Source organism: Hippoglossus stenolepis, chromosome 3 (genome assembly GCF_022539355.2).
Source record: "Hippoglossus stenolepis isolate QCI-W04-F060 chromosome 3, HSTE1.2, whole genome shotgun sequence".
Lineage (NCBI taxonomy): Eukaryota > Metazoa > Chordata > Actinopteri > Pleuronectiformes > Pleuronectidae > Hippoglossus > Hippoglossus stenolepis.
Genome location: NC_061485.1, coordinates 30,402,456 through 30,429,580, shown reverse-complemented (window position 1 = coordinate 30,429,580; position 27,125 = coordinate 30,402,456). Strand labels below are relative to the sequence as shown.

Sequence of the window (27,125 nt, the reverse complement as noted above, 5' to 3'; positions counted from 1 at the left end):
GGGTGGAAAAGAGTGAAGAGAAGAGAGAGAGAGAGAGAGATGGGGAGAGAGAAGTGCTCAGTGCCTGATAAAAGTTCCCTTAGCAGTCCAGGCCTATAGCAGCATAACTAATCAGGGCTAACCTGAGCCAGTCAGCTTTATCAAAGAGGAACATTTGAAGTCTAACCTTCAATGTAGAGATGGTGTCTGCCTCCGGAACCAAACTGGGAGCTGGTTCCACAGGAGAGGAGCCTGGTAGCTGAGGGCTCCACCTCCCAAGTGTCGGTAGGTTTGTTAGGCAGCTCTGTGAACGTTAGTTCGGCTCAGACTGGACTGAGTTGCCATTTAGACTGAGTTGGAGCTGGTGACCGTGCAAGGAAAAATATTGATTAGAAAATCGAAACATAGACAAAAATCTAGTTGGGTATAAAAAGCAGGCGCACACAGAAAACGAATAAGTAGTAAATGAGCTGAGAGAGTGAGGAGGCTTGTGGATGAACCGAAAATAATTTTAGCGGTGAAGAAAAACAGTTTTACCACTGAACAGCAATAAACAATGTCAATAAACCGAGGATTCAGCCCAAGATGCAAACCACTGGTATGCAATAGTCAGTCCAGATTCAGTTTATATTCATGATTGTTGTCATGGAGTGAAGACTGAAGAAATCTATCTAGTGATTCCAGAAATGAATTAATTCGTCCGTCCGTCCGTCCGTCCGTCTGTCTTTGTCTTGCATATCTCGAGAACCGTTCATCTTATCGGCTTCAAGCTTGGTATGTGTATTGATAAGGCCAGGGATGGGAGGTGCAGTGACAAATTATTAAATTAATATTTAATTGAATTAAGACAGGACAAGTGCTCTATAGCAGCAGCGGCTGGGACTCGTCAAGTATTACCACATTACCACAGCTCAAGCAAACAGTCCAAACAGGCATGCTTAGAACGAGCACTGCACTACTTTAATAGATGCTACTTTTGGTAATTTATTGATTTGTGATATATGAATACATAAATAAAATAGATTTGACTCTGTGGTTCCTGTTCTGCGATATGACTGCTGTATTAGTACATTCATTAAGAGAAACCAACAGTCAAACTCCTTGTATGTGTTCACATAATTGGCCAATCAAGCCTCCTCCAGGATAGAATAGATAGGACATAAAGTTGTAGCCATGACAGCAGAAAATATGGATTTAAATATGGATGTTTCTGCAAAGAAGCTACAAATTATAAAAGGTGGATCCTTCACACATATCATGTGAATTCAACTATGCAGCACAGATCTATATAATTACCACAGTATTAATGTGGGCTCCTAAGTTTAATTCTATTAATCTTTAGTTGAATCGCGCCAAACTCCAACACACCCTATCTCAAGGCACTTGTCATGTTGTCATTTTAACAGTTTATCCTATTAGAAATTTGGGTGAAATTTAAACATTATTGGAGCATTATTTCTTGAGTTATGGACTAAAGTGTGATTTGTAAGGTCACAGTTACCTTTGACCACCAAAATCAAATCAGCTCATTCTTGAGTTCAAGTGAACATTTGGGCCAGATTTGAAGAAATTCCCCAACGGCTGTCCCAAGAGGGATATAATTCCTTCAGCCTCAGCAGTTTTCTCCCACATGGTTCTTTCTGTATTGAAGTATTGCTCAAATTAAAGCTGAGACTTGACACTTTAATGTATTATCCATTATTTTAGAGCTTCAGAATGTGAGCCTAAAGAACACAATCTGTGTAACTCTAGAAATATTTTCAGTCAGGTCAAGTCAAATTGTATTTATATTTCCCTATATCAAAAATGACATATTCATCTCCAGGGGCTTAACAATCTGTGCAGCATCACAACATCCTCTGGCCTCAGACCCAAGAATTGGATAGGGAAAAACTTTATAAAAAAGAAAAAAAAGGGACAAACCTCATGGAGAGCCACAGAGAAGAAGATCCGTTTCCAGGGCAGACATGCATGCAACAGCTGTGTCTACTGTACAGGGTGGATTTAAAGTGTGGTCAATCAGGACAACAACATTATAGGATATAAACATGAATGAGAACCATGATGTGAGAGAAGATCAAGCAGCTGCCAACAGTCTGAACTGTATCATCCAGCTCATGTTACAATGTTATTCAATTTAAATATACATCAAGCTGCTGTATTTCCACCCAAAGCAGGCAGAAACTGTAAGTACACCATATGATATTGTGGCCAAAATAGCAATTTATTAGGTGCAATCAAAAATCAGAAACACAAAAAAACGTTTTATTGATTTACTGACTGATTCATCCGCCACTCATATAGGATTTCAAGTTTGGTTGTGTACCACAGTCAGTTATTAACTGACCACTGCACAAAGTAACACTGAGCTAAGATAACAGGATATACTTCATGTTTATACAGAGAGGAAGCTTATTAGAGAGGAAGTCATTTTCTACTTTGTTTTCCCAAGTGCCAGTAACAGTGAACCTCCGGCAGATGTCAGCGTTATCATATTATCACATCTTGGTGGACATGACAAACTGTCGCAATGACCAAGTCTTACGGATAGTGCTTCAAATAAAGGCAGCAACTTTTAAATTCAGAATATGGAATACCAGGTTCTGTCTGATGAAAGTCAACACAAAACATCATGTAAAAAAATCACAAACATCCCCTTTTCATTTTCATTCTATTTTCACACAATAGAAGTTGCCTATTAGGTTTAGCTTCACAAAAATGAATGTTATTCCTGGTAGAGGTGACTTAACTCACTCAGATAATGTGACTTTCTTTAACTAATACAGTTATAATGATGAAATGTTTGCCATTTAGTTTTCCAGTTCCAGCTCTGGCAGTGCTCACTTAAGTTTCCAACTGTCTTCATCATGTCTCTGCTCCTGTGAATCGCCTTGTTGGTTCTATCGAAGCATCTTAGTTTTGAAACAGGTCAGTAAAATGTTGCACAAATCTGTCCTTTCTAACACATTTGGTGGTGATGAGATAAACAACAGAATAAATCATAAATCTTTATATACAGTGCTTTATTGCACAACAAGACACAAACCATTATTGTACACTGTCTGAAGCTGAAAGCTGGACATTTCCAGAATCTTACAGTGAACAGATTCATTCCCTGTTAATCTGACTTCACTTGGGGTGTGGTGCTTGTCTCCAGCTGGCCCTCTCTCTGGTGTGAAGCCTGAAGTGGGTGTTGAGGTGTGCCGACTGGTTGAAACATTTCCCGCAGACATGGCAGCGGAAGGGCTTCTCTCCGGTGTGGATGCGGTGGTGCCTCTTCAGCATGCTGACCGTGGTAAAGCTCTTCCGGCACACTGCACAGCTGTATGGCTTCTCCTTGGTGTGCCAGCGCATGTGGACCTCCAGCTGGCAGGCAAAGCTGAAGCCCTTTCCACACTCTTTACAGCTGTGCCACCTCTGGATGCTTTGGCTTGGGTGAGAAGAGCGAGACAGAGGAGGCTTCAGGGATCTCACGCTTTTCATCTGCAGGATGTGAGAACTCTGTTTTGCATTTGAGCGGAGTAAGCCTTTCACCTGCTGGTCTGCTTTCTGAGTCCTGTGACTCTTTGCAGTACTGGAACAAGAATCACTCTGAGCCACTCTGCAGTTTGGGTGAACAGTCAGAGAGGGGGCTAAACTGTTGTCTGGCTGGTGCTTCCTGTCGCCCTCTCTGTCACTCTCTGCCTTTATCTCCTGGGATGTTAGTGGAGGTGGGGAGACAGTCTCAGCTGATGGAGGACATGACCTTTGTATTGGCTCAGCATGATGACAGTTCCCCTCATCTGAGCTTGTGATGTTTGGTTCTTCTTTAACTTGTGGCAGCAGCTCCACAGTGCTCCTCCACTCACAGGGCTGACCATCTTCTCTGGGCTGGAGAGTGTGAGGTTCTGAAAGGTGACCAACATCACAGTCAGGTGGTTCTGAATGAAAATATCACTGTCTCTTCTAGGAATGTCTCACCCTGACCTGCAGGGACGATCATCAAAAACATTCAGTTCCCCAACTATCAGATTCATTTCTTCAGGTAAAACGTATCATACCTTGGCTCTGTGGTCTGACCATAAGGTTTTACTTCAGCTTTTACATGATCCTGCTGCTCTTTCAGTTCTCTCAGCAGTTCACAACTGTTTTTCTATTTAGTTTCATGAGAGATAATTCAAAGGAAAATGTCCACCTCCTTTGTTATTGACACATTGCCATGTGTCAATACAATGAAGGTCAGTTATCTCAACTTTAGTCCCACACACGACGCTGATGCTGCAGCAGCCTCACTGTGTACAAAACCCTCAACACTGATGCCATCAGAAAGAGAAATTAGTGAATCAGAGATTCATCACCAATAGAAGGAAAACAAGTCATCACCCCCTTCATTGGCACAGATGCATTGTCCAGTACAATAACCTTAGAATCAATAGCACCTGATCTATATTTCAACTGCTTCGCTCCCGTAGATCTCTCTGAGCTGGGTTGAACAGTTTCTTCATCTAAACCATCATCTTTTAGGTCCTATTCCCACTAGATTTTTAAAAGACTATTTACCTTTAAATAACATTTCCATATAAACACTTTTTGTGAAAAGTGTAATTTTCAAATCAAAGCTGGATCCCAATATTTATGTTAATGTTGCTTATTTAAATTACACGCCAAAATACCCATTTACATAGACTATTGCACCATATATCAAGATTTATTTTTGGCAGGATGATTATCTTAATGTGCTAGGTCCTTATATCTGTTCTGTATTGCTACGAGAAGTAATTCTGCATTGTCAGTGTATTTGTTCTGTGCTGATTTCTCCACTGCTTCATGATTTAAAGGCTGGTGTTGGTATAATGTAACTACAGCGATTAATGTAAACCCCATGTTGTTTAAGAATATTCCACAATGCCATTTTAATGTAGGACAAGACTTGTTCATACTGAATCAGGAGTGAGCCCTTAACATATTCATTACTAAGATATGTGGTGACCAGAACCAGTGAGTCTGTGAGGTTAGTTCCTGAGAGATGATTCCATCTTATGTTACTCTAATGACACAGGATACGACACAGGGCCACCACACTCATTGAAGCCGTGATCAGAGCTCCATTAGAAGGGATGCGTGTTGAATGGGACGTGGCCTCGTGTTCAGAGCACACCGATGACAGCTCAGCGGGCGCTCACCTGGCTGCAGCAGCAGCCGCTGGACGGCGACGTTGAGGAGGCGTCGGAGCCGCTCGTTCTCCTGCTTGGAGCGGAGGATTTCACTCTGGTACTCCACCACCGCGTCTCTGACGGCGCGGAGGATCTCCTCACCCACCGCTGTCAGCCTGTCGTTCACAAACACGGTCAACGGCTCCAGTCCGCTCATGTTTGCAGCGCTGCTGTCTCCAGAGGGGACGTCCTTCTGTTTACATCCACTCTCCAGGAAACACCGGCTCCTGCGTGGTCCCGACACTCCGGCTGCCACGCCCCCGTCTGGACGGGAGACTACACAGCACCGCACAGTGCACAGCGCTGCCTCGAGAAGTACACTTCACTCACAAGCGCAGTGACCACGATGTAGTGGGAAATACTTCATGAAGCTCGATCTAAAAACTGAGTGGGCTCATATCACATTACTTATTTGCAGATTCCAATTTTGTTTCTTTTTGTCAATGTCAATGTTCCGTGGTGAAATTTCGTTTAGTTCATTAAGTGTTAGGGAATTAAACTTTTTTTTTTTTTTTTACATGAGATTTATTCTGCTGGTGTGGATGCAACTGTAAGGAGACATACAATTATTCAGACATGTCTCTCACTGGAGGTGTGGCAACAGATGCCCTGGGAAAATGATGACTCACAGCTGAAGGAGGTGGTCACTGGTTGTATTAAAAGTCTATTTCAGATAATAGCTAATTTCTGGTCATAATAACAACAGCCTAAACAAAAGACCTATGGAAAATTCACCTGATGTGATTTCAGATCCTAAAGTGTCCTATACCCTCCTGATTACTTTCTAGAAGGAGGTGACTGGATCATGACAAATGATAAATGGGAAGATAGGTGGCCTCTTAGATGAGTAAAGCCTCAATATAATGACATAGTGGGAGGTTTGATGACAGACAACAATTTACCAGATGTATGGAGAAACTTAAGACCAGGGGTTACAAGTTAAACATGGTTTAAACCCACAGGAGGTGTACTGTACTAAGATTAGAGAATTGATGAAGTTGAACGTGATAAATCAATCAAAGGCAATAATGGCAAATGGGAATTTCCTAAATTTAGAATTAGAGTATTCAACATAAAGGTTTGCAAGGAACTTAACAGGAAAAGGAGGGAACATGAGAGTAATCTTACAGGAAATAAGTCAGTGCTGCAATGAATCTGATATGGATAATCAAGATAGAAATAGATTCATGGAATAAAAAAAATCCAGCTAAATGATCTTTAACTTGAAACAGCTGGTTTTTTTTAAAGATCACAAGCGAAGTGGATTGCAGCAGGAGGATACAGCAGAGAAACTCAGTTACAAGTCTATTGATAGACTGGGTGGAATGTAAAGATTTTAGGAATATAAAAAGATAGGATTTTATATTCTACTCCAAATTGTATTTGTCAAATTACTATTCAGTAGATGCAGATATCCTTTTTAATAAGTCCAGGACGATGTCTTATGTAGCAAGGACTCCTTTAAAGATCTATGTGAGACAGTGCTGAGGATTGAGGATTTAGATTCAGTTGTTCTGAAGATGGTCTCAAACAAAGCTCCAGGAACTGACTGGTTTACTGACCATTTTTACGAGTTCTGTTGGAAGGATGTTAGAAATCTATAATTCAAATCTAAAATATTGTATATTGGGGAAAGAACTAATGACATGTAATCTATGAAACAAGGTTTAATCACCTTGATCTTGATCCCTAAATCTGGTTTTAAAAAAACAATACTGTACTGTAAAGCACTTTGAGTGGCCACCAAGACTAGAAAAGGGCTATATAAATACAGACCACAAATACAGACCATAAAGACAATAGAATCTGCAACACTGACAACAAATTACTCTCTGGAGTTATTGCTGCTAAACTGAAGGAAGGTACTTTGTCCATAATTAGTAAGATACAATCAGGATTTTTAAAAGGAAATAAAATTAGTTTTGTGATAGGGGAATTGAAAGTTTTGGAACATGTGGTTTTTCAGTGTGAATCAGTGCACTCTTTCTGGAAGAACATGTAACTCCAGTCCAGGGAGATTGATCCACCCTGACTGTCAACGCAATCCATTTTGTTGTTGTGGTTGAAAACAGGGACATGGAATTTCTCCCTCACTGTATGCAGCCATTATGGAAGTTTTCTAAACATAAATGTAGATCTTTCAAAACCAAACTCAGCTTAAGCCATTACTCACAGGAAAAAAGGTGCTAACTGGAACCAAAAGTGGTTCCTCAGAGTATCCTAACCCATTTTTAGTTCCACAAAGAACCTTTTAGCAAGAGGCACTGTTAAGAACCATTTCTTCAAACAGTTCTTAAAAGAAACTCAACAGGGGCCTCAAAGAACCATCCAAAAATAGTTATTTGAGGCACCATAAAAGGTGCTTTAAAGAACCTAAGCAAAAATTGGTTCTTTATCCCTCGTGTTGTTCCTGGATCGGATTGACCCAGAGTGTGTGTGTGTGTCTGTGTGTGTGTGTGTGTGTGTGTGCGTGCGTGAGTGCGTGCGTGTGATCATACGCAAGCCCTGGCCGGTCAGGGTTAGGGTTAGGGTGACCCAAGGATTGTCATTATCCAATTCTCCTGGGGTAATTGAGACCAATGGATTGTCATTCTCGATTCTCCTGGGGGGTCATTTAGACCCCCAGAGAGGGCGCTGTGGTGCTCTGTGGGGTCATTTAGACCAACACCTGGTTCCAATTGAAATCAAGGGGGGTACATTAGACCCACATATAAGTCTCAGTGTGCCACTCTCTCACGGACCATGGCACGATGTCACGTCAGGAGCGTTTCACCAGAGAACAGGTTCTCCAACAGCTATTCTCCCAGCAACCATCCTCTGAACCCGAAGAGGACGCGAAAGAGCCAGACCGAGAAGCGGACGGACAAGGAGATGGAGAAGCAGACCGAGAAGCAGACAGAAAAGCAGACCGAGAAGAAGACAGAGAGGACGGAGAGGATGGAGACGACGGCGACGACGACGGTGACGAAGACTACGACCCAGTGGGTGATGCTTCTGTAGATTCTTCATCCTTGGAAGAAGAAGAAGAAGAAGGACAAGACCAAGGCGACACCACCACCACCACCATGGATGGTAAGAGAGACCTTCCCGTCAAGAAACGGGGAAATAACATGGTCCTCGAGGGCGTACGGCCGAGAGGAGGGCCACTGCTCCTCCTCCTCCTCCTCCTCCTCTTCCTCCTCCTCTGCTGCGGCTCAAAGCGGGGTCCCCTGGGGCCCCACGATCCATGCGACGTCCCGCACCGGTGACCTAGCCTCGACGTTCCGCCTGTTCATCACACCGACGGTAGAGAACATCATCCTGGAGATGACGAATCGGGAGGGTCGACGAAAATACGGCGACGAATGGAAAGGGATGGACGAGACCGACCTGCGCACCTACGTAGGGTTGCTGATCTTAGCGGGCGTGTACAGGTCCCGGGGCGAGGCCGCCGCCAGCCTGTGGGACACCGAGAGCGGCCGGGCGATATTTCGTGCCACGATGCCCCTAAAACTCTTCCACACGTACTCCAGACTGCTGCGCTTGACGACCGCGAGACAAGGCGCACGAGGCGAGCCACGGACAAATTGGCGGCCGTGCGAGAGCTACTGCACCTCTACAACCCGGGGCCCGAAGTGACTGTGGACGAGCAACTGGTTCCGTTCAGAGGTTAGTCTTTTTTTTTTTTATATTATGTTATGTTATGTTATGTTATGTTATGTAGATAGCGGCTGCTAGTCCTCGTCCTCATCTCATCTCCTCTCATCTCTTCTCCTCCTGTTTTTCTCCCTAGGCCGGTGTCCGTTCCGTCAGTACATGCCCAGCAAGCCGGCGAAATACGGGATCAAGTCGTGGGTGGCCTGCGATGCGAAATCAAGCTACGCTTGGAAGATGCAAGTGTACACCGGAAAGCCGAGCGGCGGACGCCCAGAACGGAACCAGGGGTTGCGGGTAGTGCTCGATGTAACGGAGGGACTGCATGGTTGTAACGTCACGTGTGACAATTACTTCACCTCCTACGAACTCGTGCGGCAGCTCCTGGAGAGGAAGCTCACCGTGGTCGGCACGGTTCGGAAGAACAAGCCCGAGCTCCCGACCGGGCTGCTCGCGGTCAAGGGAAGAGAGGTGTTCTCATCCAAGTTCGCATTCACGTCCACCGCCACTCTTGTGTCCTACATCCCAAAGAAAAACAGGAATGTGGTGCTCCTGAGCACACGGCACACCGAGGCCAACATCAACGACCGCGAGGACGGGAAACCGGTCATCGTCCTGGACTACAACCGCAACAAAGGTGGCGTGGACAACCTAGACAAGGTGATCGGGCATTCAGTTGCAGGAGGATGACCGCGCTGGCCCCTGGTCATCTTTCACAACATTCTCGACGTCTCTTCCTACAACGCCTGTGATATGGAGAGAGATCAACCCAGACTGGATGCCGGGCAAGCGGAACAAGCGGAGGGTGTTCCTAGAGCAGCTGGGAAAGGCTCTCGTGACTCCGTTCATCGCACGAAGGGCGCATCCCCCGCATGGACGCGTCCGCCGCGGTTGTGAAGGCTGTAAAAGCCGCCGCCGCCGCCGCCGCACAGAGAGCTCTTGACTACGACGCTCGACCCGAGCGTCCGGCTTCCTCCATAGCCATAGCAGCAGCCCCGCTAGGGGCGAGTAAGAGGAAGAGGTGTCAGATATGCCCCAGGAAAAAGGACTTTAAAACTCACACCGTGACTTGTCTATTGCCCTACGTGTGCGTCCTAATATGGGGTGGGCTATGTGAGGGGGCCAACAGCCGGGGGAAGCAGGGACAACACAAGGGTTATTAAACCATCTTTAAGAAAGTTCTAATAATAACTAATTAATTTTATATAATAATGAAAAACATTACCCAGTGGTCACATCACTGATAGTCATACCTTTTGCCTTTCACAAATAAATAGGCGCCAATTGTTGATTCAATTCACTTCAATTCAATTTTATTTTATTTATATAGCACCAAATCACTGCATACATTATCTCAGGCTATTTGTGAAGGAAAAAAAGGGAAACATAAAACTGAGACTCATAGCTCAAGAGGCTCCTAAGAAAGGGATGTTATGCTGGGAAAAAGATCAAAATCCAGAGTTCAAGGTCCCGGCGAGTACTGCAACTTTGTGTTGTTTATTGTACCATTTAGAAAGCAAACAATGAAACAAAGTGTCTGTCAAGTAATAATAATAATAATAATAATAATAATAATAATAATAATAATAGCAACTACTAAATAAATATATATATGTACTCAACATTATAAACTCAATAATAGCTGTGATGGTTGTGTGACTGTATTTATGCACTGTCAGACTGGTTGTTATAATAATGACCATAATAATAGTGATACTTGTAGATGTAATGATGTTATTCAAAATAACAGCAGCAACTCCAGTTAATCAGAGTAATAATTATGAGTTACTAGTTCTACATCTCATTGTGTATTTACCAACATAAGGCTGTGTAAAATGTACATTTACAGTTAGAGTTAGTTAACCTTGTCATTAAAATAAATGCCCTGTGTCCCTATTTGACTGGTGTTTGTCCTTCATAGAATCTGATGTATTATTCCACCTATGGTAAAGATCGTCATCAACAACGCCTACTGTGGCTATGTACTGCATGACTGATATACAGTCCTGCTCACCATTATTGGCACCCAAGAAGTTTAAGTACATAATGTGGAATATCTCCTGAAAAAAATGAATCAAGGGAAACAACTTTTTTCGATAGAGAATTCGTGTTTGATACAAAAGAGCAAATGATAAACAACAATTTAAAACAATAAACAATGGGGGGGAAATAGAAAAACTTAAAGCTTGCTGTGTCACTGATATTGGCACCCTTTGCTGTAAATCAGTATGGAAACACATTATGACTCACCTGTGGTAAATCACAAATGAGAATCACCTGTGATAAATTGTCTGTGCCCATGTGACATTAATTAGCCATGAATGATGACTTCCGTGTTTTAAAAAGCCACCTGTTATTCCCTGTTCCTTTGTCACAATGGTGAAGACAAAGGAGCTGTCTGAGGACATCAGAAGGGCTATTATTAGCATACACAAGACCTCCAAAGGGTATAAGGCCATCTCCAAAGACCTGGGTAGCCCTGTTTCAACAGTGCGTAATGTTATTAAGAAGTTTGCCAAGCATGGAACTGTCAAGAACCTCCCTGGACGTGGGGGGGAAGAGAAAAATTGATGAGAGAAGTCTTCGAAGGTTGGTGCGAATGGTGGAAAAAACACCACGTCAAACATCCAAAGACCTGAAGGCCAACCTGGAACAGTCTGGGGTCATGGTTTCAACAAGTACCATACGCCGCACACTAAACCAAACAGGGCTTTATGGGCGGAGGGCCAAGGAAGACACCATTGCTGAGGAAAAGACATAAAAAGGAACGACTGATCTTTGCCAAAGAGTACCTGGACAGTCCTTCTGGGAAAATGTTCTGTGGACAGATGAAACAAAAATAGAGCTTTTTGGCAATGCACACCAACAGTTTGTTTACAGACGGCGCAATGAAGCCTACAAGGAAAAGAACACTCTACCAACAGTTAAGCATGGTGGAGGATCCATAATGCTGTGGGGCTGCTTTGCTGCATCTGGTACTGGAGGCCTTGGCCGTATCACAGGAATCATGAAATCAGAGAATTATCAAGAGATTTTAGAGCGAAATGTCCTACCCAGTGTAAGAAAACTTGGTTTGAGTCGAAGATCATGGGTCCTCCAGCAAGACAAAGACCCAAAGCACACATCCAAAAGCACGCAGGAATGGTTGAAAAGGAAAAAATGGACTGTTTTAAAATGGCCAGCAATGAGTCCTGATCTCAATCCGATTGAAAATCTTTGGGGTGAGCTGAAATCTGCTATTGGGGAAAAGAACCCTGCAAACATTCAAGAGCTTGAACAAATTGCAAAGGAAGAGTGGGAGAAAATACCAGCTGAGAAGTGCAAGAAGCTTATAGATGGCTACAAGAAACGTTTGGAGGCTGTCATCACTGCCAAAGGGTGTGCAACCAAATATTAAAGAGGGGTGCCGTTATTGCTGCACATGATGTTTTTTCTGTTTCTTCTTTGAAATTACAATATGCAAGTTGAAAAAACAATTTTCTTTGTTAAATTACTTTGGACCTCCAATTAAAAGATCCTGATGATATAAATTTGGTACATTTCCATTTATTTCTGAAGATATTGTACAGGTTATGCAAAAAATGAAGGGGTGCCAATAATGGTGAGCAGGACTGTATGAATCAGATCATTTTTAATTGTGTTTGAATTTGAAATAATCAACTACACACAAATTGGGAAAAAATCCAATTACAGTCATTTACCAAATTTAGTTAAATTATTTCATTGTTATTAACTCCACTACCCACACGACAGTAAAACTGCTGAAAACAGTGCTTATAAAACTTTCTCCCCACATCCCTCTTTGATGGTTTACAAGAAAGTAATCCAGAAATGTAAATAAATAAATATCTTGGCAGAAATTGGCAAGATTTTTTCTTTGATGAAAGAAGTTAACACTAAGTAACATAAATTGACACTAGACTGTCCTTCAGGGCGGTTCTTTCTCACTGTATGCCTGTCAGGTCATGGTCAGGCTGAACCAAACACACACATCGCTGAAAAGCATCATGGCAAATAAGAGCCATGACAAAGGATACTGTGTTATGAACACTTAATCGTCACAATTTATCAATCTGTCCATTTATAAACCACAAATGATTATGAATCAATTTCCCCTGCTTTGCTGCAAATGAAAGTGACAACAGGTGCAATGGAGAGGCAAAAGCAAAAAAAAAAACAAGACTCGTTTTGTGTTCTGCTAGTGTCCTTGTCACTACTGGTAGCATGAGGCGGTACCTGCAGCTCAATCAGGTTGCACAGGTAGTCCAGCTCCTCCAGGATGGCACATCCATACATGCGGTCTCAAGAAGGTTTGTGTCTCCTAGCACAGTCTCAAGAGCATGGAGGAGATACCAGGAGACCAGCTGTTACACAAGGAGAGCTGGACAGGGCCGTAGAAGGGCATCAACCCAGCAGCAGGACCGGTATCTGCTCCTTTGTGTGAAGAGGAACAGGAGGAGCACTGCCAGAGCTCCACAAAATGACTTCCAGCAGGCTACAGATGTGCATGTTTCTGATCAAACTGTCAGAAACAGACTCCATGCTTGTGGCATGAGGGCCCGACATCCTCTAGTGGGACCTGTGCTCACAGCCCAGCATCGTGCAGTTCGACTGGCATTCACCAGAGAACAGGTCTGCCACTGGCCCCCAGCTTCTTCACAGGTGAGAGCAGGTTCTCACTGAGCACATGTGACAGGTGTGAAATAGTCTGGAGACGCCGTGGTGAACGGTTTGGCAGTGAGTCAGTGATGGTCTGGGAAGGCATATCCTTGGAGGGTTGCACAGAACTCCATGTCATAGCCAATGGTACCCTGACTGCTGTTAGGTACCAGAATAAAATCCTCAGAGCGATTGTCAGACCTTACGCTGGTGCAGTGGGCCCTGGGTTACTCCTGGTGCAGGACAATGCCTGGCCTCATGTGGCCAGAGTGCGTATGCAGTTCCTACATGACGAAGGCCTTGATGCCATTGACTGGCCTTCACGTTTCCCTGACCTATATCCAATTGAGCGCCTGTGGGACGTTCCGATCAGTGTATCTGACGCCGCTAAGTACCACCACAGACTGTCCCAGGGCTCACAGATTCAAGTCTGGGAGGAGATCCCCCAGGACACCATCTACCCAATCATCAGGCCCAGACATTGTCGGGAGTTCATATAGGCACCCAGAGGCCATACACACTACTGAGTCACATTATGAGTTGGGTCAGCCTGTAATTTAAAATTTTTACTTAGATTTTCAGGGTGGTTTTGAATCCAGCCATCAATGGGTTGATGATTTTGGTTTCCATTGACCGTTGTGTAATTTTATTCGGAACAAATTATACAATGTACATCACTAAAGATTTTCGACTTGAATAATTCGTTCATCAAGATTGAAGTGTTCCCTTAATTCATTGAAGCAGTATATTTACAATCAGTCTATTATGTGCAGTGAGATAACAAATGCAGGCTAATCCAACAGTGAGTTTTTTTGGAACTACTTGAGGCAAGATTACACTTCGTGATGATTCCAGATTCTGCAGTTGGTTCTTTTCAGCCTCGTTGGGTTGTCCTGAATATTCTGTTCACAGCATTTCTTTCTCATTTTAATTTCATCTTCTTTACAGTACCTTATCCCATTGAGTTGTGTGGAATTGAGGAAATGGTTATGTTAATTAAGAGCTAAACTGAAACATGAGGTTACACATCTTTTCTTGTATGAATCAACATCTGATGTAGGTCCCAACCCTGGCACATAGTATTAGCTGAATTGTATATTAATTGATAAGCTATTGATCAAGTTGGTCATTAAAAGCATTATTTTATTTACACAGCAATTTGTACAAGTCACTCTGAACAGTAAGCATGAGGAAACAGGTCAGGACAACGCAAACATAAAGACAAAAAAATGACAATGATCTCGGCTCAGACCACTCATAAACCAATGCTTACACAATAGCGGGAAAAAAAAAAAACATACACAAAAAATACAACTAAAGACAGCATTGTTGAAATGAAATACAGTGTTTGTGAATCATATGAAGAGCATACAAAATCAGAAACAGTCCCTGAGGTGTTCCTTAACAAAGACAAGAAAGCGAGTTTAAGTTGATCCCAGACTAGTCTTTTTAAAGTTTACCCACCGGATAAAAGATCTGGTTAAAAAGTATACATACATTATACAAAAAAAAAATATTTAAAAAAGACTTAGGTCGGGACAGTCACAGGCAGAAGGTGCATTCCATAAGATCTGAGTGGAAAAGTATATAAAGCACATTAAACTGATGGATAAGATACTCATGTTAACAACTACTTCTGGAAAACATAATTTCTCAGGGACTGACCTTTATTGCTTTGTTGACAGGGTCGTCATTATCAAAATAAAACATTTATTGTCGTAATCTTGGAACGAGCTGAGCAGCAACATTCTCTTCCAAACATAAACAACAGAATGAAAAGTTAGTCGGCGACAGTCTATTATTAAGTGCAGCAGTCTTGATTATTTCTTTAATTCCGCTCGCTATTCCCTTTGCATAATCGGTATACCAATATTACTTCACATAACAATATCCAGAGATTTTTGACAATCTCAGGATGTTTACTAACAGAACCAGAGCCTCTCTCAGGATTTCTTCTCAGGGCCTGGACATGTTGCAGGCCCTGATCCTAAACACTGATCACACTGATCCTAAACCGACATGATAAAGAAAACCAAAGCCCTGCAGAATAAGCTCCTGGGCTATAAGAGGATCATACGGGCAAAATATTTGTATCTGACAGGATGAAAAATCTTGAACATAAAAGCTAAAAAAAAATTAAACAAAAATGATCCGTAGTAGATATGATGGTCTTCACTTCTTGTAAATAGAAAGCCATGGTTGTGGATGAGAAATTGGGGTGTAGTGGTGATTGTTTTAGATGGAACCCTCAGCTGTCAATCATCTCTGACAGTTCCTGCAGCAGGTCGTCCTCTCCGATGCCCGGGTCCACATCGTCCTCCAGATGGTCGTCAGTGAATTCGTTTATCAGGTCCTCGAAGTCGTCCACGGCTGAGGTGGACAGAGCAACGCTGGAGGTGGAGGGGGTGCGGGATACAACTGCGCTTTGTCTCCGTGCCTTGGGCTGAATGGGGGTCTTCAGGACTGGGCTGACACATAAAAAAGGGACTTGTTATTTATTTAATGACCGACAATGCTGCAGCAGTGTTTCTACTTTAAACATTTTGCCACTCTAGTGTAGCAATGTCATGAAATCAGTTACCCAACTCTGCTGAGAGCTTTTAATTTGAAACAATGCATTCAGGAAGTGAAGTCATCAGGCCAAGGCAAGAAGAGGAAGGTGAAAGATGTAAGATGAAAAGTAGAACAAAATAAATAGCTTACATTAAATAAGATTCACGCTGACAACCAGCTTACAACACACGCACCACCCACATGCCTTGACTGCTCAGTGGACCAGGACAAGTCCCAGTGAGCCATTGCATTGGGAGGCCTCAGTGTTTTTTACTGGACCTCTGAGCGCCTGTCATTCAGACTGTTCTGTGATCATCTCCTTGTTCAAGAAGCTACAAAACCTTAAATGGCCGGGGATTTGTACAATATTCATATGACTCTAATTAAGATGACGTATGAAAGGCTATTTGGACTGGTTCCTCTTCATGAGACTTGAGAAGTTATTAAATGTTTGAGTTAGAGGTGTGAATCTTCACATCTGAATCTCAATGTATCACATCGTCAAAACAAAGAAACCCAACAGTTCCCACGACGAGGAAGCACTTTGGCGACTGTGGAGAAAAAAAACTCCCTCATTAACTTGAAGTAACCTCTAGCAGAACTAGACTCAATGTGGGCAGCCATCTGACTTGAATAACGTACATTTTTCTACATCACTGCACATGGCTGCTTTTTCATAAATGAATACAACAGTCAACCAGTTATTCAAAAAGTATTAGAGACTGCTATTACAAGTTTGCTGTAATTTACAAAGTAAGGTTTTTCAATTAAAAAAGTCAGTCTGTCACAGAGGTCAGTGCCCTCCGCCCCCCCACTCGTCAATATACCTTCAGTTATTTTGATGTTCTGCAATTTGATTTGACAGTCAGTCATTCAGTTTAGATTTGTGTGGTGCACCCAAGACTCTGAATACTCTGATAAAAGCCTTTACTGTATCAGGGTAGCCCTTTCTGGACCCCCTTGGCAACACCACTGCATTGAGGCGCATTACCCTGCGCTGGTCAACAAGAGATTTTGCTCCTCTGCTCTTTTCTAATCCCTCACATGTAGAACTGATCTTTATAATAACCTGATGAATCAATATATTCCTAGATAAGCAGGGTGTTGCTTCTTCTGCAACTATAAAGTTAAAAGGAACATCACAGTGTGCAATAATTTGCAGGAAGAACTTTTCTCTTGTCTGCAGCCTGGATGTGTGTGTATGCTCTACACAATCACATTTATTTAGTAATTAATCAATGGTGTCGGTTCATGAATCTGGATTGTTCTGATCACTTTAACCCTGATGTCCTGGCTGTGCAGTTTGTTGTGGGAGGCAGGTTAACTGCATGCGCATGGTATGTTTAATGCCTCATAAATTCTTGAGCAAAACAAACAAACACAAAGTAAACTTCAAGTACTGGATATGAACATCTATGCTAATGCAGATGATGATCAATGACATTTGCCCTTTATCCAATGGAAATTTAAAGCTTGGCTGCTCGGCATTATTTCAAATATAAATCAAAAGCACACAGCTTCAGACTACTAGCAGTAGTTTGTAGGCAACCCATCCAGGATGCATTGTCATCAGAGGAGCAGTTAAGTAACATCGCTGCTATATGCTGGTTAAATCAAGTGCATCTTCAAAAAAAGGGGGGCAACATGAAATTCTGTAAAAAATAGGGGATTATCATGCAAAAAAAAAAAATTGCTAGCATGTTAAAGGTAGCAATTTTTTTAAATGTTGAGAAACAAATTACAATAATACATTGAAACTATATTAGACTACAATATTATAATTATTATCGCAATTTTTTAATCCTTATTAATGGAGAAAATACTACATTTGTGAGCTCCTCTCCCATCTTTCCAGTGATTCGCAAGGCATTCTGGGAAATTATTTGGTGGGGTTGTACAGCCCGAACACTTGCCCCTACCTCTCCATCCCAACAAAGATCGGGACACACTACCCCTAGACGCAAAATGGAGGGGAAGGGGTGAAATGGGATTGGGACTAAAAGGTGACCGGACCTATAATGTGAGTCTGCCCCAATACTGAAGCAGTGGGCCACTGCTATAAAGTGAACGTAGTGGAAAACTATAATGGTAAACCAAGTTTAAACATGTCCACGCCAGCCTGCAGACATTTCCTTTGTGAAGTCTGATATTACCAACAAGTCAATGATCATGTTTTAAGTTAATGTTTAAAACCCTGTGGACATTTACCTTTGGGGGAGTGCACCGGTCTCTCTGGAAGTATTAATACTGAAGATGGGCTTCGTTTCCTGGCTCAGACTCTCATTGAAAACAGGGACAGTCTGGAGCTCCTCTCTCAGAGGGCTGGAGCTGCAGTCCAGGCAGTCCAGCAGGGTGCTGGGACTGGGGGGAACAGCAGCACTGGAGGATGGTAACACCTGGTAACACAAGTCACTGAAGATCATTCACAGCACTAGATTGTTTAGATTCTCCATCCCACTTTGCTGTTTTTTCTTTATACTTTAGCTTAGATGACAAATCTATTAATTGCAGGCAGATTATAAGACGGCACCAGATACATCAGAGAACTGGGTAACCAACAGGGACATGTCAACATCTTTAGGACTTGTTGAGTAGAAATACTTAAAATGTTAAGGACACAAAATATACTCATGATATAAAAACAAATGCAATATACAGAAATGGTTCAAGATTTTGGCACCTGTCCCAGTCATATCATGAACACTGTGTGTTGAACCTACTTGTCCATCTTGGCATACTGTCTCTTGCAGTGGCTCCTCCACCTCTGTGCAGCTACTGTTCAGAGGTTTCACAGCAGCCACAGCAGATCGCTCTGTTCCCCTCCTCTTCTGGCCTGGTTTCACCTGCACTGCAGGCTTCATGACAGATGGCTTCACATTCAGTTTGGGCCTCACTAAAAAGGAACAGAAGTTTTAAGGATAATACATGAAACAACTGGGTGCGTCATCTATTCTGAACTAGACACTCACTTGATACTTTTAAAAATAAATCCTGTTTGAATACCAGTTCTATCAGGTTTCATGAAATCCCCAACCCCCTCCAAATCAAAAACTGGGTTTTTATCATTTACATAAAATTTTAGATAACAGGTGTCTGTAGAATACTAACAATGACATGGTCACTCAAGTGCCTATAAGTGCAGAGATGGTAGTAAGTTGTTCGAGCCTTTAGTATTTCCTGCTTAGAAGAGTTTTCTTTGAAGAGTTTCCTTAGCACTCCAATAGAAATGTGGGTTGCAAAAGAGGTGAGCTACCTTTGGCATCTCGAGTGCGTTCTGGGGATTTCTTCTGATTATTGCTCAGTGTTTTATCAGTGGCCAGGAACTCTGCAGGTTCATGAGGAGCTGCTCTGGACTGCTTGGCTGGTGGCGGTGCTGTGGAGTTCCTTGAGTTTTTGTCTGAGACCTCCCTGGAGTTTCTGGGAATCTGTGACTTAGACTCACACGCCCTTGGTGAAGAGCTCTGCTTAACAGGGACTGAGGTCACAGCTGCAACTCTTGCACCAGGAGAAGTAGTGCTGTTGAGAGGTGATGCAGCCTTGGATTTGAGGGGGATCAAATCACTTGCTTCAGCTGAGGTTTTGTCCTGCTCCTCCATTTCCTGCCTGCGGAGGCGCTTCTCGCGCATGATCTCCTCGAAGGTCTTGACCTTGACGTTGTAGGTCTTGGCAGGGCTGGTCTAGAAAGACACAGGAAAATTACTATCTACAGCAGTCAAGAGGTGAACAAGCAACAAAAGCCAATACTGCAGTGTCTTCCCGACTGTACCTCAGGAGCAGCAGTTTGAGCTGTAACTTCAGCTCTGTTCTGTGTTGTGATGCTGCCTGCTGATATGAACAGAAAGATCACGTTTAAATACACTGTATGCAAGATGAAGATCAGCATATTGAAAATGTAATTTAATCTGAAAGACATTTACAACAGTACAACAGCCCTTGAGCCAATATACAGAGAACTATATAAATTGTCTTGCTGTCTTACTTTGGAGAGCTGGTTCGTTGATACGCAGTAGGCAAGGAATCTTTTCACCATTTTCCTTAGTATCAGTGCTCCTCTTGTTTTCAGCCTGCATACCCTGTTGAGCCTGTATCTTTGCTGCCTTCTCCCTGCGGATCTCCTCCAGGGTCTTTACTCGAACTTCCTCTATGTTTGTAGCCTCAGGACAGGGCCCAGCTGCATTCGGCTGTGCTTGGCTCTTGCCTGGGGGTTTCTCCACAGTGTGCTTTGCCTTTTTTGGGCTGGGGTTCTGCTCCTCCTTCCTTGTCTTCTTGGCTGGAAGGATCTCTGAGAACGTTTTGACACTGCGAATTGAGTCATCTTTAACACTGATGGCTCGCTTAACACCTTTATTGGTTTTGGTGCTCTCTGGACCCACAATAGAAGGACTATCGTTCTGGCTCTTAGACATTGCTGCCTTCTCCTGTTTGATCTCCTCCAGAGTTTTGATGCGTATCTGCTCATGAGCTTTCTTAGATTCTGTGTTGGTCTCAGCTGTTGGGAAAAATCCGGGCACAAGATACAATATTTTACTCAATGTGCATGATTATTAATTCAAAACAAAATAATGGACAACATCAAGGTAACATTCAATATTCTTCTGATTTCTTACCTGGGTCAGTGAGTGCAACAAGAGCAGTTGTTGATCCAAGTCTTTCCTTAATAGGCTTAAAAACTGGAGAAAAGGAAAAAAGAAAGTAGTTTAAAAAGACATTAATTCGGGGCCCATCAAAGCACAACCTGTTTATATACACATTTTACAGTTACAACTCTTCCCTCCTTCTGACTAATATGATTTCAAATAAAATGCTGCAGATGATGCAGAGAAAGAACCTCTACTTTTGATATTTCATGATACTCGCCTTTCTGTGGGGACATTAATGGCTCTTCCTCATCCACAACTCTGCCCAGACGTTCAGCCAGACTCCTTTTCAGCTGGACACCGCCTCCACTTTTTTCATCTACAGCAGGGAGAACTCATGAGATTCTGTATTGTTACCATTAATATAATTTGCAGTAGCACCTCAATTCTATTGGTAAGCTCAAAATATTGTGATGAGTTGTAACAAGAGTGCAAATTTACTGATAGTTGGCATCTTCCTTCCGAGCCTTTCAGCCACACTGCCTCTTGATCTCCCAGTTTCTTCAAAGACAAATTGGCCTAGGTTAAAAGGAACAACATACTGGTTGAGAACGGGATGATAATGGCTTGACTTCTCATTTAGGAGTGAAGGTATTGGTAATATGCTTTCAGTTCATTTGAAATTGTTATCTGTTTAACATGATCATTTATTTTGAGTTTTCATGCAGCGAACATCCAGAGCAGATATTTTAGTGTGTTTAGTGCCTGTTTCAACTCATCATCAGATGAGAAACAGAGCAAAGTAAGAGACTCGTAAGTCCCTCAGAAGAACTGCTTTTTACCATCTCTGGCCTCATAGAGGGCTGGACGACATAATGACTGGATGTTTTCTTTCTCTCCGTTGGCCAAGGTATCAGAACTCTGGATGGGGTAACCGGCTCTCTTCATGCTGGTCTTCAGAGCCTTCCTGAGTCTGATCTCCTCCAGGGTGCTAACTCCAAAATTCAGTGAGTCATCTGCCAAGTTACAAAATCTTATCAGAAAACACCCTGAATTTGATAATATTACAGAATTGGCAGCAACGTTTGTATCCAAGTTTTATGTGTGTGGCTCAGTCTCACCTAATTTGGGTAGCTTTCGATGAGAAGAGCCGGCCCTGCCATCATCTCCCTCCTCTGAGAAAAGGTCTGGAAATATTAAGATACACATGCTTAAGACTACAGGGAATAATGTGTCTCAATTTGAGGCAAGTATGTTTAAACAAAATTCTAAGAAAAGAGAGAAAGAAGCAAGAGGCAAGGAAGGAAATTCGAGATCAAATCTAGCTCACCATCTTCATCCTCATCATCATCTGCAGGATTGATCACCACTGGTGGGTGAGTGGGGCTTGGTACTGGCTCCTGACTTTCGGTCTTAATGACCCCTCTGAGCTGGGGGTTGGCTGCAGTTGCAAGAGGGACAGTTGGTGGGAGAACTGTTTCCTCAAGTGGCTGCTCCTCATTCTTGCTCAGACCTGGGAGAATTACAAGGATTATCATCAGTGCCTCTCACAAGTGGATGTAAAATGTATTTTAACTTTGTGTGAAGGAAGTCCACTCACCTTTATCAGGTGGGAAAAAGATGCCCTCTATGTAGCGGGGCCTTTCATGGAGGAAGGCACAGTGTGATTTCTGGCAGCCGGCAGGCTGTTTCTCCCAATAGCAAGGTATCTCCTTTCTGTTTTTCTGTTTTGATGCACATGATATATGTATAAGCATGCATGGTGGACATGGGCTGATCATATCTCTATCATTTCTCTTTTGTCTATTAAACTGCCCTAATGCATGCAACAGCACAATTGAATTCAATGGAAGGTTAGACAACGTTTGTTTGTTTTTTCAGGATTGCTAAGGATCTGAATTTCAATTTTCACTGATGATCAGTTGATAAAATGTTCACTGGTCATGTTTAAGTTAACCGGTCAGTGAAAGTGAATATATCCAATTGCTGGGGGAAAGCATTTAGATGCACTGTAGATGTTAGATTTATTGTCAGACAAAACATGATTATACTGTACTCTAGGGCTGCATGATATTAGGAAAACATGCGACATGCTAGAACATTGTTTAAAAATTGGGATGATAAGGAGCCACTTCGTTTCGTCAAATCTCGGTTTTCAAATTCTCTCTTTTCTCACTATTCTCTTAATATACATCTATCACGCACGTTGATATCACGATCGATTTTCGATATATCGTGCAGCCCTAGTTCATTGTAGTGTAGTGAACTGAAAAGCTACTTGTGTGATTGTGAGGTTCAGTGTGTATAATTTAGTGACATCTAGGGGGAAGTTTCATGTTGCAGTTGAATACCCCTCACATCACCTTCCCCTTCCAAACATGAAAGAGAACCTGTGGTAGCCTTCAGTTGTTATAAAAACTCAAAAGGGTGTTTTGTTGAAAACATCGCAGCCTCAGTAGAGAGGACTCCAGATGTAAATATAAAGTATTTAAATATAAAAGGGCCCATTCTAGGGTAAAGAAAACAACAATTTGTACAATTCAGATGATTCCACGATTGTGAAAAGATCATTTGGATTATTTTATATTCAATTTCTGCCAATAGATCCCTTTCACCTAAAATCGTACACACTGAACCTTTAAGTGTTCCTCCCAACAACTCCAGAGGCTGGAGTGGAGCTCCTGGACAAAGTTTATGGGGAATGTTTTTCTATCCAGGTAATGGACATTAAAGGGATAGTTCACCGAAAAATATAAATTCATTCATCGAAGTAACTGGTGACTTCTTCTTCAGACGTAATAAAACAACAAATGACCTTGTTTTGAGTCAAATTTGAATGTTGGGGCTTCCAGACACTTTGATTATACCAAACAAGAAGTATGGTGGGAGCAAAGCCTGAGGGAGATTTCCTGCACATAGCAGCTCTTGGCTCATTGATATAGTGTGCATTGATTTAGAATTTCGTTGTATTATCTTGTGCAATGACAATAAAGGATTTCATTCATTATGTTAAAATTGTACTTACTGTGATTTCCATGTGTCGAAACTTGCAGATGGTCCGAAAGCAGCGTCCTTCCTGCCACAGATTGCAGACTGTTTCATTGCCCATTGCGGCCTCACAGTGTCTGAAGGGGCAGCTGTCTCCCTGAAGCATAAGTGAAAGGTATAAAGATCACACTCCTTCAGCCCACCAGTCACATTCCAACTGGTTACATTATGCATTTACAATATGTGTGATCTTTGCGCTCAAACTTTGCTTACTTTAGTGCAGGTGGAATAGTAAAAGAAGTAGCAGTCATCTCCATGGTTGGTCATAGTAATGCTGGTATGCGTCTCCAACTTAAGACTTCAAACTTTAAACGCGGTGGATGGTTCTCTTCAGGACTGACAGGACTCTCCCTGACAACCAAGAGCACAGTAACACATCAGAAAGACACTTTCTCCACCTGTCCCCCGAGCATTAAGTCCGCAGAAAGTCGATGTGAGAACACAGCGAGCGACTGGGGGGGTTAATGCCGCTTCTAACACGCAACAGAAGCTAAAATGAAAAAACTAAAACAAAACCAACCCAAATATCTCCCGAGGGACAAGCGGTTTGTGACCAGCTGGTTTGTGCATGCGTGAAAAGCAAACTGCGACCCAAAAAAGTGTTGTTGTTTTTTAGCATTTAGATAATTAAATTCACCTTTCAGGAAATTTTTATTCAGATGCCCAGGAATAGTTCTATCTTAAACTGGGGATATTTCGTACTAAAAAGCTGTTGAGCACAGTTTTAGCATGATGCCCTGTTTACCTGAGGTGGCTGAGAAGTTTTCCTCCCTCTTGAGCGCACTGCTGGTGGGGTGTCTCCGTGAGGATATGGAGTCCTGAAGGAACACTTGATCCATGAGATAAGAGGAAAAGGGGGTTGGATCGCCCAGAGACACTTGTCTTCCTACGATATCCCTCCTCTGAGACATCTTTATCTCCGCCAGACTGCTAACTATTACTGATGGTGGATGCAATAGAGTCCTTTGGTGATATTTGTAACATTGTTTTTATTAATTGGTGTAACTAATTAAAAGAAATAAATGGGGGAACATGGACAGCCACAAAAGAAAGAACTTGATCCAAACGGCTTTAACTGGTGTGGCAAAAAGGGGCCAAATGTGGGTAGATGGGAAAAAAATCCTCAGCTTCATCTTGGATTTGGTGGCATTTGATGATGGCAGCAGAAAAAAATGGGCAAGATACTCAAGCTTCTAGATATTATCAGGTGTAGGTAATCAGTGCTGAAGAAAAAAAATCTTCCGCCAATGAATTCTGATGGGGGAGTCAAGCTATCCATATCCAGGGATCCCAACAAAGGGCGGAGAGGATGAATTTAAACCTACAAACCAATCAAAAACACTCCCCAGGGAACTGAAAATAAGTTATTAGGAGACAGACATTTGTGCAGAAGAACAAATGAATTTGACATTTCCACAAAGAGATACACAGCAACACGACGACACAAATATTCTTTCAATAAAAGACTGTAGGGCAAACTAGGATACAGCTATAAAAGGGAACCAGGTCGTGGAACAGACTGGCTAAAATCTCAACCCATGATTATGTGTTGATTGATTTCATGTATCTAATCCAGAATTAAGGACAATTACATTTACAATGAGTCCACAGCAGTTGGGTTGTGTATTTACTCGAGACATGGAGGGCCTTGTTCGACACTGACGACCAGCTTGAACAACACGTCTGCCGCCCATCTGAGTAATAGATAGAAAGCACTCTGAGTGACGATAAAGCATTTCAACTGAAATAAGAGTCAAACTAACAGCTATCCAAGCTGCTACCTCGAAAATCACTTATGCCGGTGACATTAACGCAAGTTTTAACGCAAAAATATTTGAGGCTGCTGACCAGAATCGAAGTTTTGTGGGAAAGCAAGTGACAGGGCACCTTCTGTGTCGGTCCAAGACACGTATGATGAATAACTGAAAAACCAAGACAGTCAAAACAACATTAACATACTTACTGTGGAACAATAGTAAGCAGCCCAAAGCTACCTGAGACGATCTACAAGCGGTTCCCAGCAGCCAAGGAAATGAACTATCCGGTAAACGATAGACAATGTGTTGACGAGATAACGTGTAACGAGATAACGACTTTCTACGTTTAAACTTTATGAGTGTATGTTCATGTGGTTTAAGGTTATTTACGCTGAACAGAGGCCTACCTAAACCACCTCGCGACCTTATTGCTAGCGTTAGCTAAATGTTAACAGTTTTTATTTGATAATTAACCTCGTACACACGTTCGACATTTAAACACTACCATGTACCAGAAATGTATTGTGTCAACATGTGGTGTTAATTACCGGTTTCAGATTTAAAAAGATATTAAAAGTTGTGTGATGTAGGAGAGAAGCCGTCCCTCTTCGTTTTCTGTAGCAGCCGGACACAGACTAAACAAAATGGCGACTGCAGGATACTAGGCGAGCACGGGCCACTCAGTGTGTTGCGTTCAGGTCGAGTGGAAATACTGTAAATTCTGCATGTACAATAATACATCACTCAGTGTGCATATATATATATATATATATATATGGTATATGTTGCGTTTATTGTTTGTTGGTATAATTAAGTAGCCATAAGTAATTACATGTACAAGAGAAGCACTAACACTAAGAGTCACACTGATGTCCTTAAAGCATTCAGAAATATGAGTATGAGCTTCTTTTTATCTGGTCGATGTACCTGAATGCGACCTTTCACGTGTTGTGGGCAGGGTTACATACATACATGCAAATTGTACTGTATTACAAAAACCAAACAGTGCTTCCAACATATTATCCAAGATTTGCAATTCACCAAAGATAAATGCTGTCTAAACATATTCATCCCAGAAAACACAGAACTGCTGCTGTAACAAATCTTGTCATCATAATTAGTTGAATTAAATGTCTCTAAAAACACTTAATCCCCTCAATTTATACTTGATTGTTCTTTCTTTACGCGCCATTGCTCAATGTTAGACACATCAGGTGCCATAATACATTAATTTCATAGCTTCCAATTTATTTTCAAATGCATTAACTTTAACTTTCATTATTGTCTAAACCATTTTTTGTTCATTCCAAAACTAATTACTCAAACCTCTGTATTCAGATTAAAAAGGCATTCATATTTCAGGCTCATTCTGGTTGGGATAAGTTACCTTTAAACTTCCGTTCTCTGTCGTCATTTAGTTTATTCAAAAATTAATTGCTTTCTCATCTTAAAACAATTGCGTATGTTTTCAGTAATGATGTCACTGTTCAATGACTTCTTGTATTTCCTTCTGTCCTTATTTGTTTATCGAGTGATCCTGTTCCTCTGTTTAGATTGTGTGTAGTCTAAGGTTGTAACCTTTTCATTTGATTTTTCTGTCCTTACTTTGTTTTCTTGTTTGTTGTTGTTGTTTGTTTTTGTAACTTTTGTGTTCTGTATTATTGTCCCCCGCACTGTTTTGTTTATAAATGTTTGGGAGCACATTGAAAACGAGATGATATGTCTGA

General features: G+C 42.1%; 2 protein-coding genes and 1 pseudogene across 5 annotated transcripts; 1 reads left to right on the top strand and 2 right to left on the bottom strand.

Moving 5' to 3' along the window:
• Positions 1–2,179: 2,179 nt before the first annotated feature.
• LOC118105489 (zinc finger protein 235) lies at positions 2,180–5,460 on the bottom strand. Its single transcript, XM_035153334.1, has 2 exons — positions 5,142–5,460; positions 2,180–3,866 (listed from the first exon to the last, which is right to left on the bottom strand). Exons 1-2 carry the CDS (start codon positions 5,326–5,328, stop codon positions 3,109–3,111), a joined length of 945 nt encoding a protein of 314 aa, XP_035009225.1. The 5' UTR covers positions 5,329–5,460; the 3' UTR covers positions 2,180–3,108.
• Positions 5,461–8,384: 2,924 nt separating this feature from the next.
• On the top strand, positions 8,385–13,963 carry LOC124851550 (annotated as a pseudogene).
• Positions 13,964–14,585: 622 nt separating this feature from the next.
• zc3h11a (zinc finger CCCH-type containing 11A) lies at positions 14,586–26,061 on the bottom strand. 4 transcript variants are annotated; one of them, XM_035151573.2, is made up of 18 exons: positions 25,947–26,041; positions 25,605–25,678; positions 24,387–24,459; positions 23,855–23,992; positions 23,619–23,738; positions 22,194–22,317; positions 21,924–22,106; positions 21,715–21,780; positions 21,436–21,609; positions 21,095–21,172; positions 20,874–20,972; positions 20,624–20,686; positions 19,996–20,505; positions 19,783–19,841; positions 19,270–19,693; positions 18,737–18,909; positions 18,225–18,412; positions 14,586–15,931 (listed from the first exon to the last, which is right to left on the bottom strand). In XM_035151573.2, exons 4-18 carry the CDS (start codon positions 23,906–23,908, stop codon positions 15,712–15,714), a joined length of 2,535 nt encoding a protein of 844 aa, XP_035007464.2. In that variant the 5' UTR covers positions 23,909–23,992; positions 24,387–24,459; positions 25,605–25,678; positions 25,947–26,041; the 3' UTR covers positions 14,586–15,711. The 4 variants fall into 4 exon arrangements, with proteins under 4 accessions (XP_035007464.2, XP_035007463.2, XP_035007465.2 ...); XM_035151572.2 differs by lacking the exon at positions 25,605–25,678 and having other exon boundaries at positions 25,947–26,061; XM_035151574.2 differs by having other exon boundaries at positions 19,783–19,838; positions 24,387–26,056.
• Positions 26,062–27,125: the final 1,064 nt, after the last annotated feature.

Excerpts from the sequence above, each read along its gene's own strand:
- LOC118105489 (XM_035153334.1), bottom strand. The coding sequence starts at position 5,328 with ATGAGCGGACTGGAGCCGTTGACCGTGTTTGTGAACGACAGGCTGACA. Across the intron at positions 3,867-5,141 it reads GCGGCTGCTGCTGCAGCCAG|AACCTCACACTCTCCAGCCC; the intron begins GTGAGCGCCCGC and ends GTCACCTTTCAG.
- zc3h11a (XM_035151572.2), bottom strand. The coding sequence starts at position 23,908 with ATGACCAACCATGGAGATGACTGCTACTTCTTTTACTATTCCACCTGC. Across the intron at positions 23,739-23,854 it reads ACTATTCCACCTGCACTAAA|GGAGACAGCTGCCCCTTCAG; the intron begins GTAAGCAAAGTT and ends CTTATGCTTCAG. Across the intron at positions 22,107-22,193 it reads CTTTTTCCCACCTGATAAAG|GTCTGAGCAAGAATGAGGAG; the intron begins GTGAGTGGACTT and ends TAATTCTCCCAG.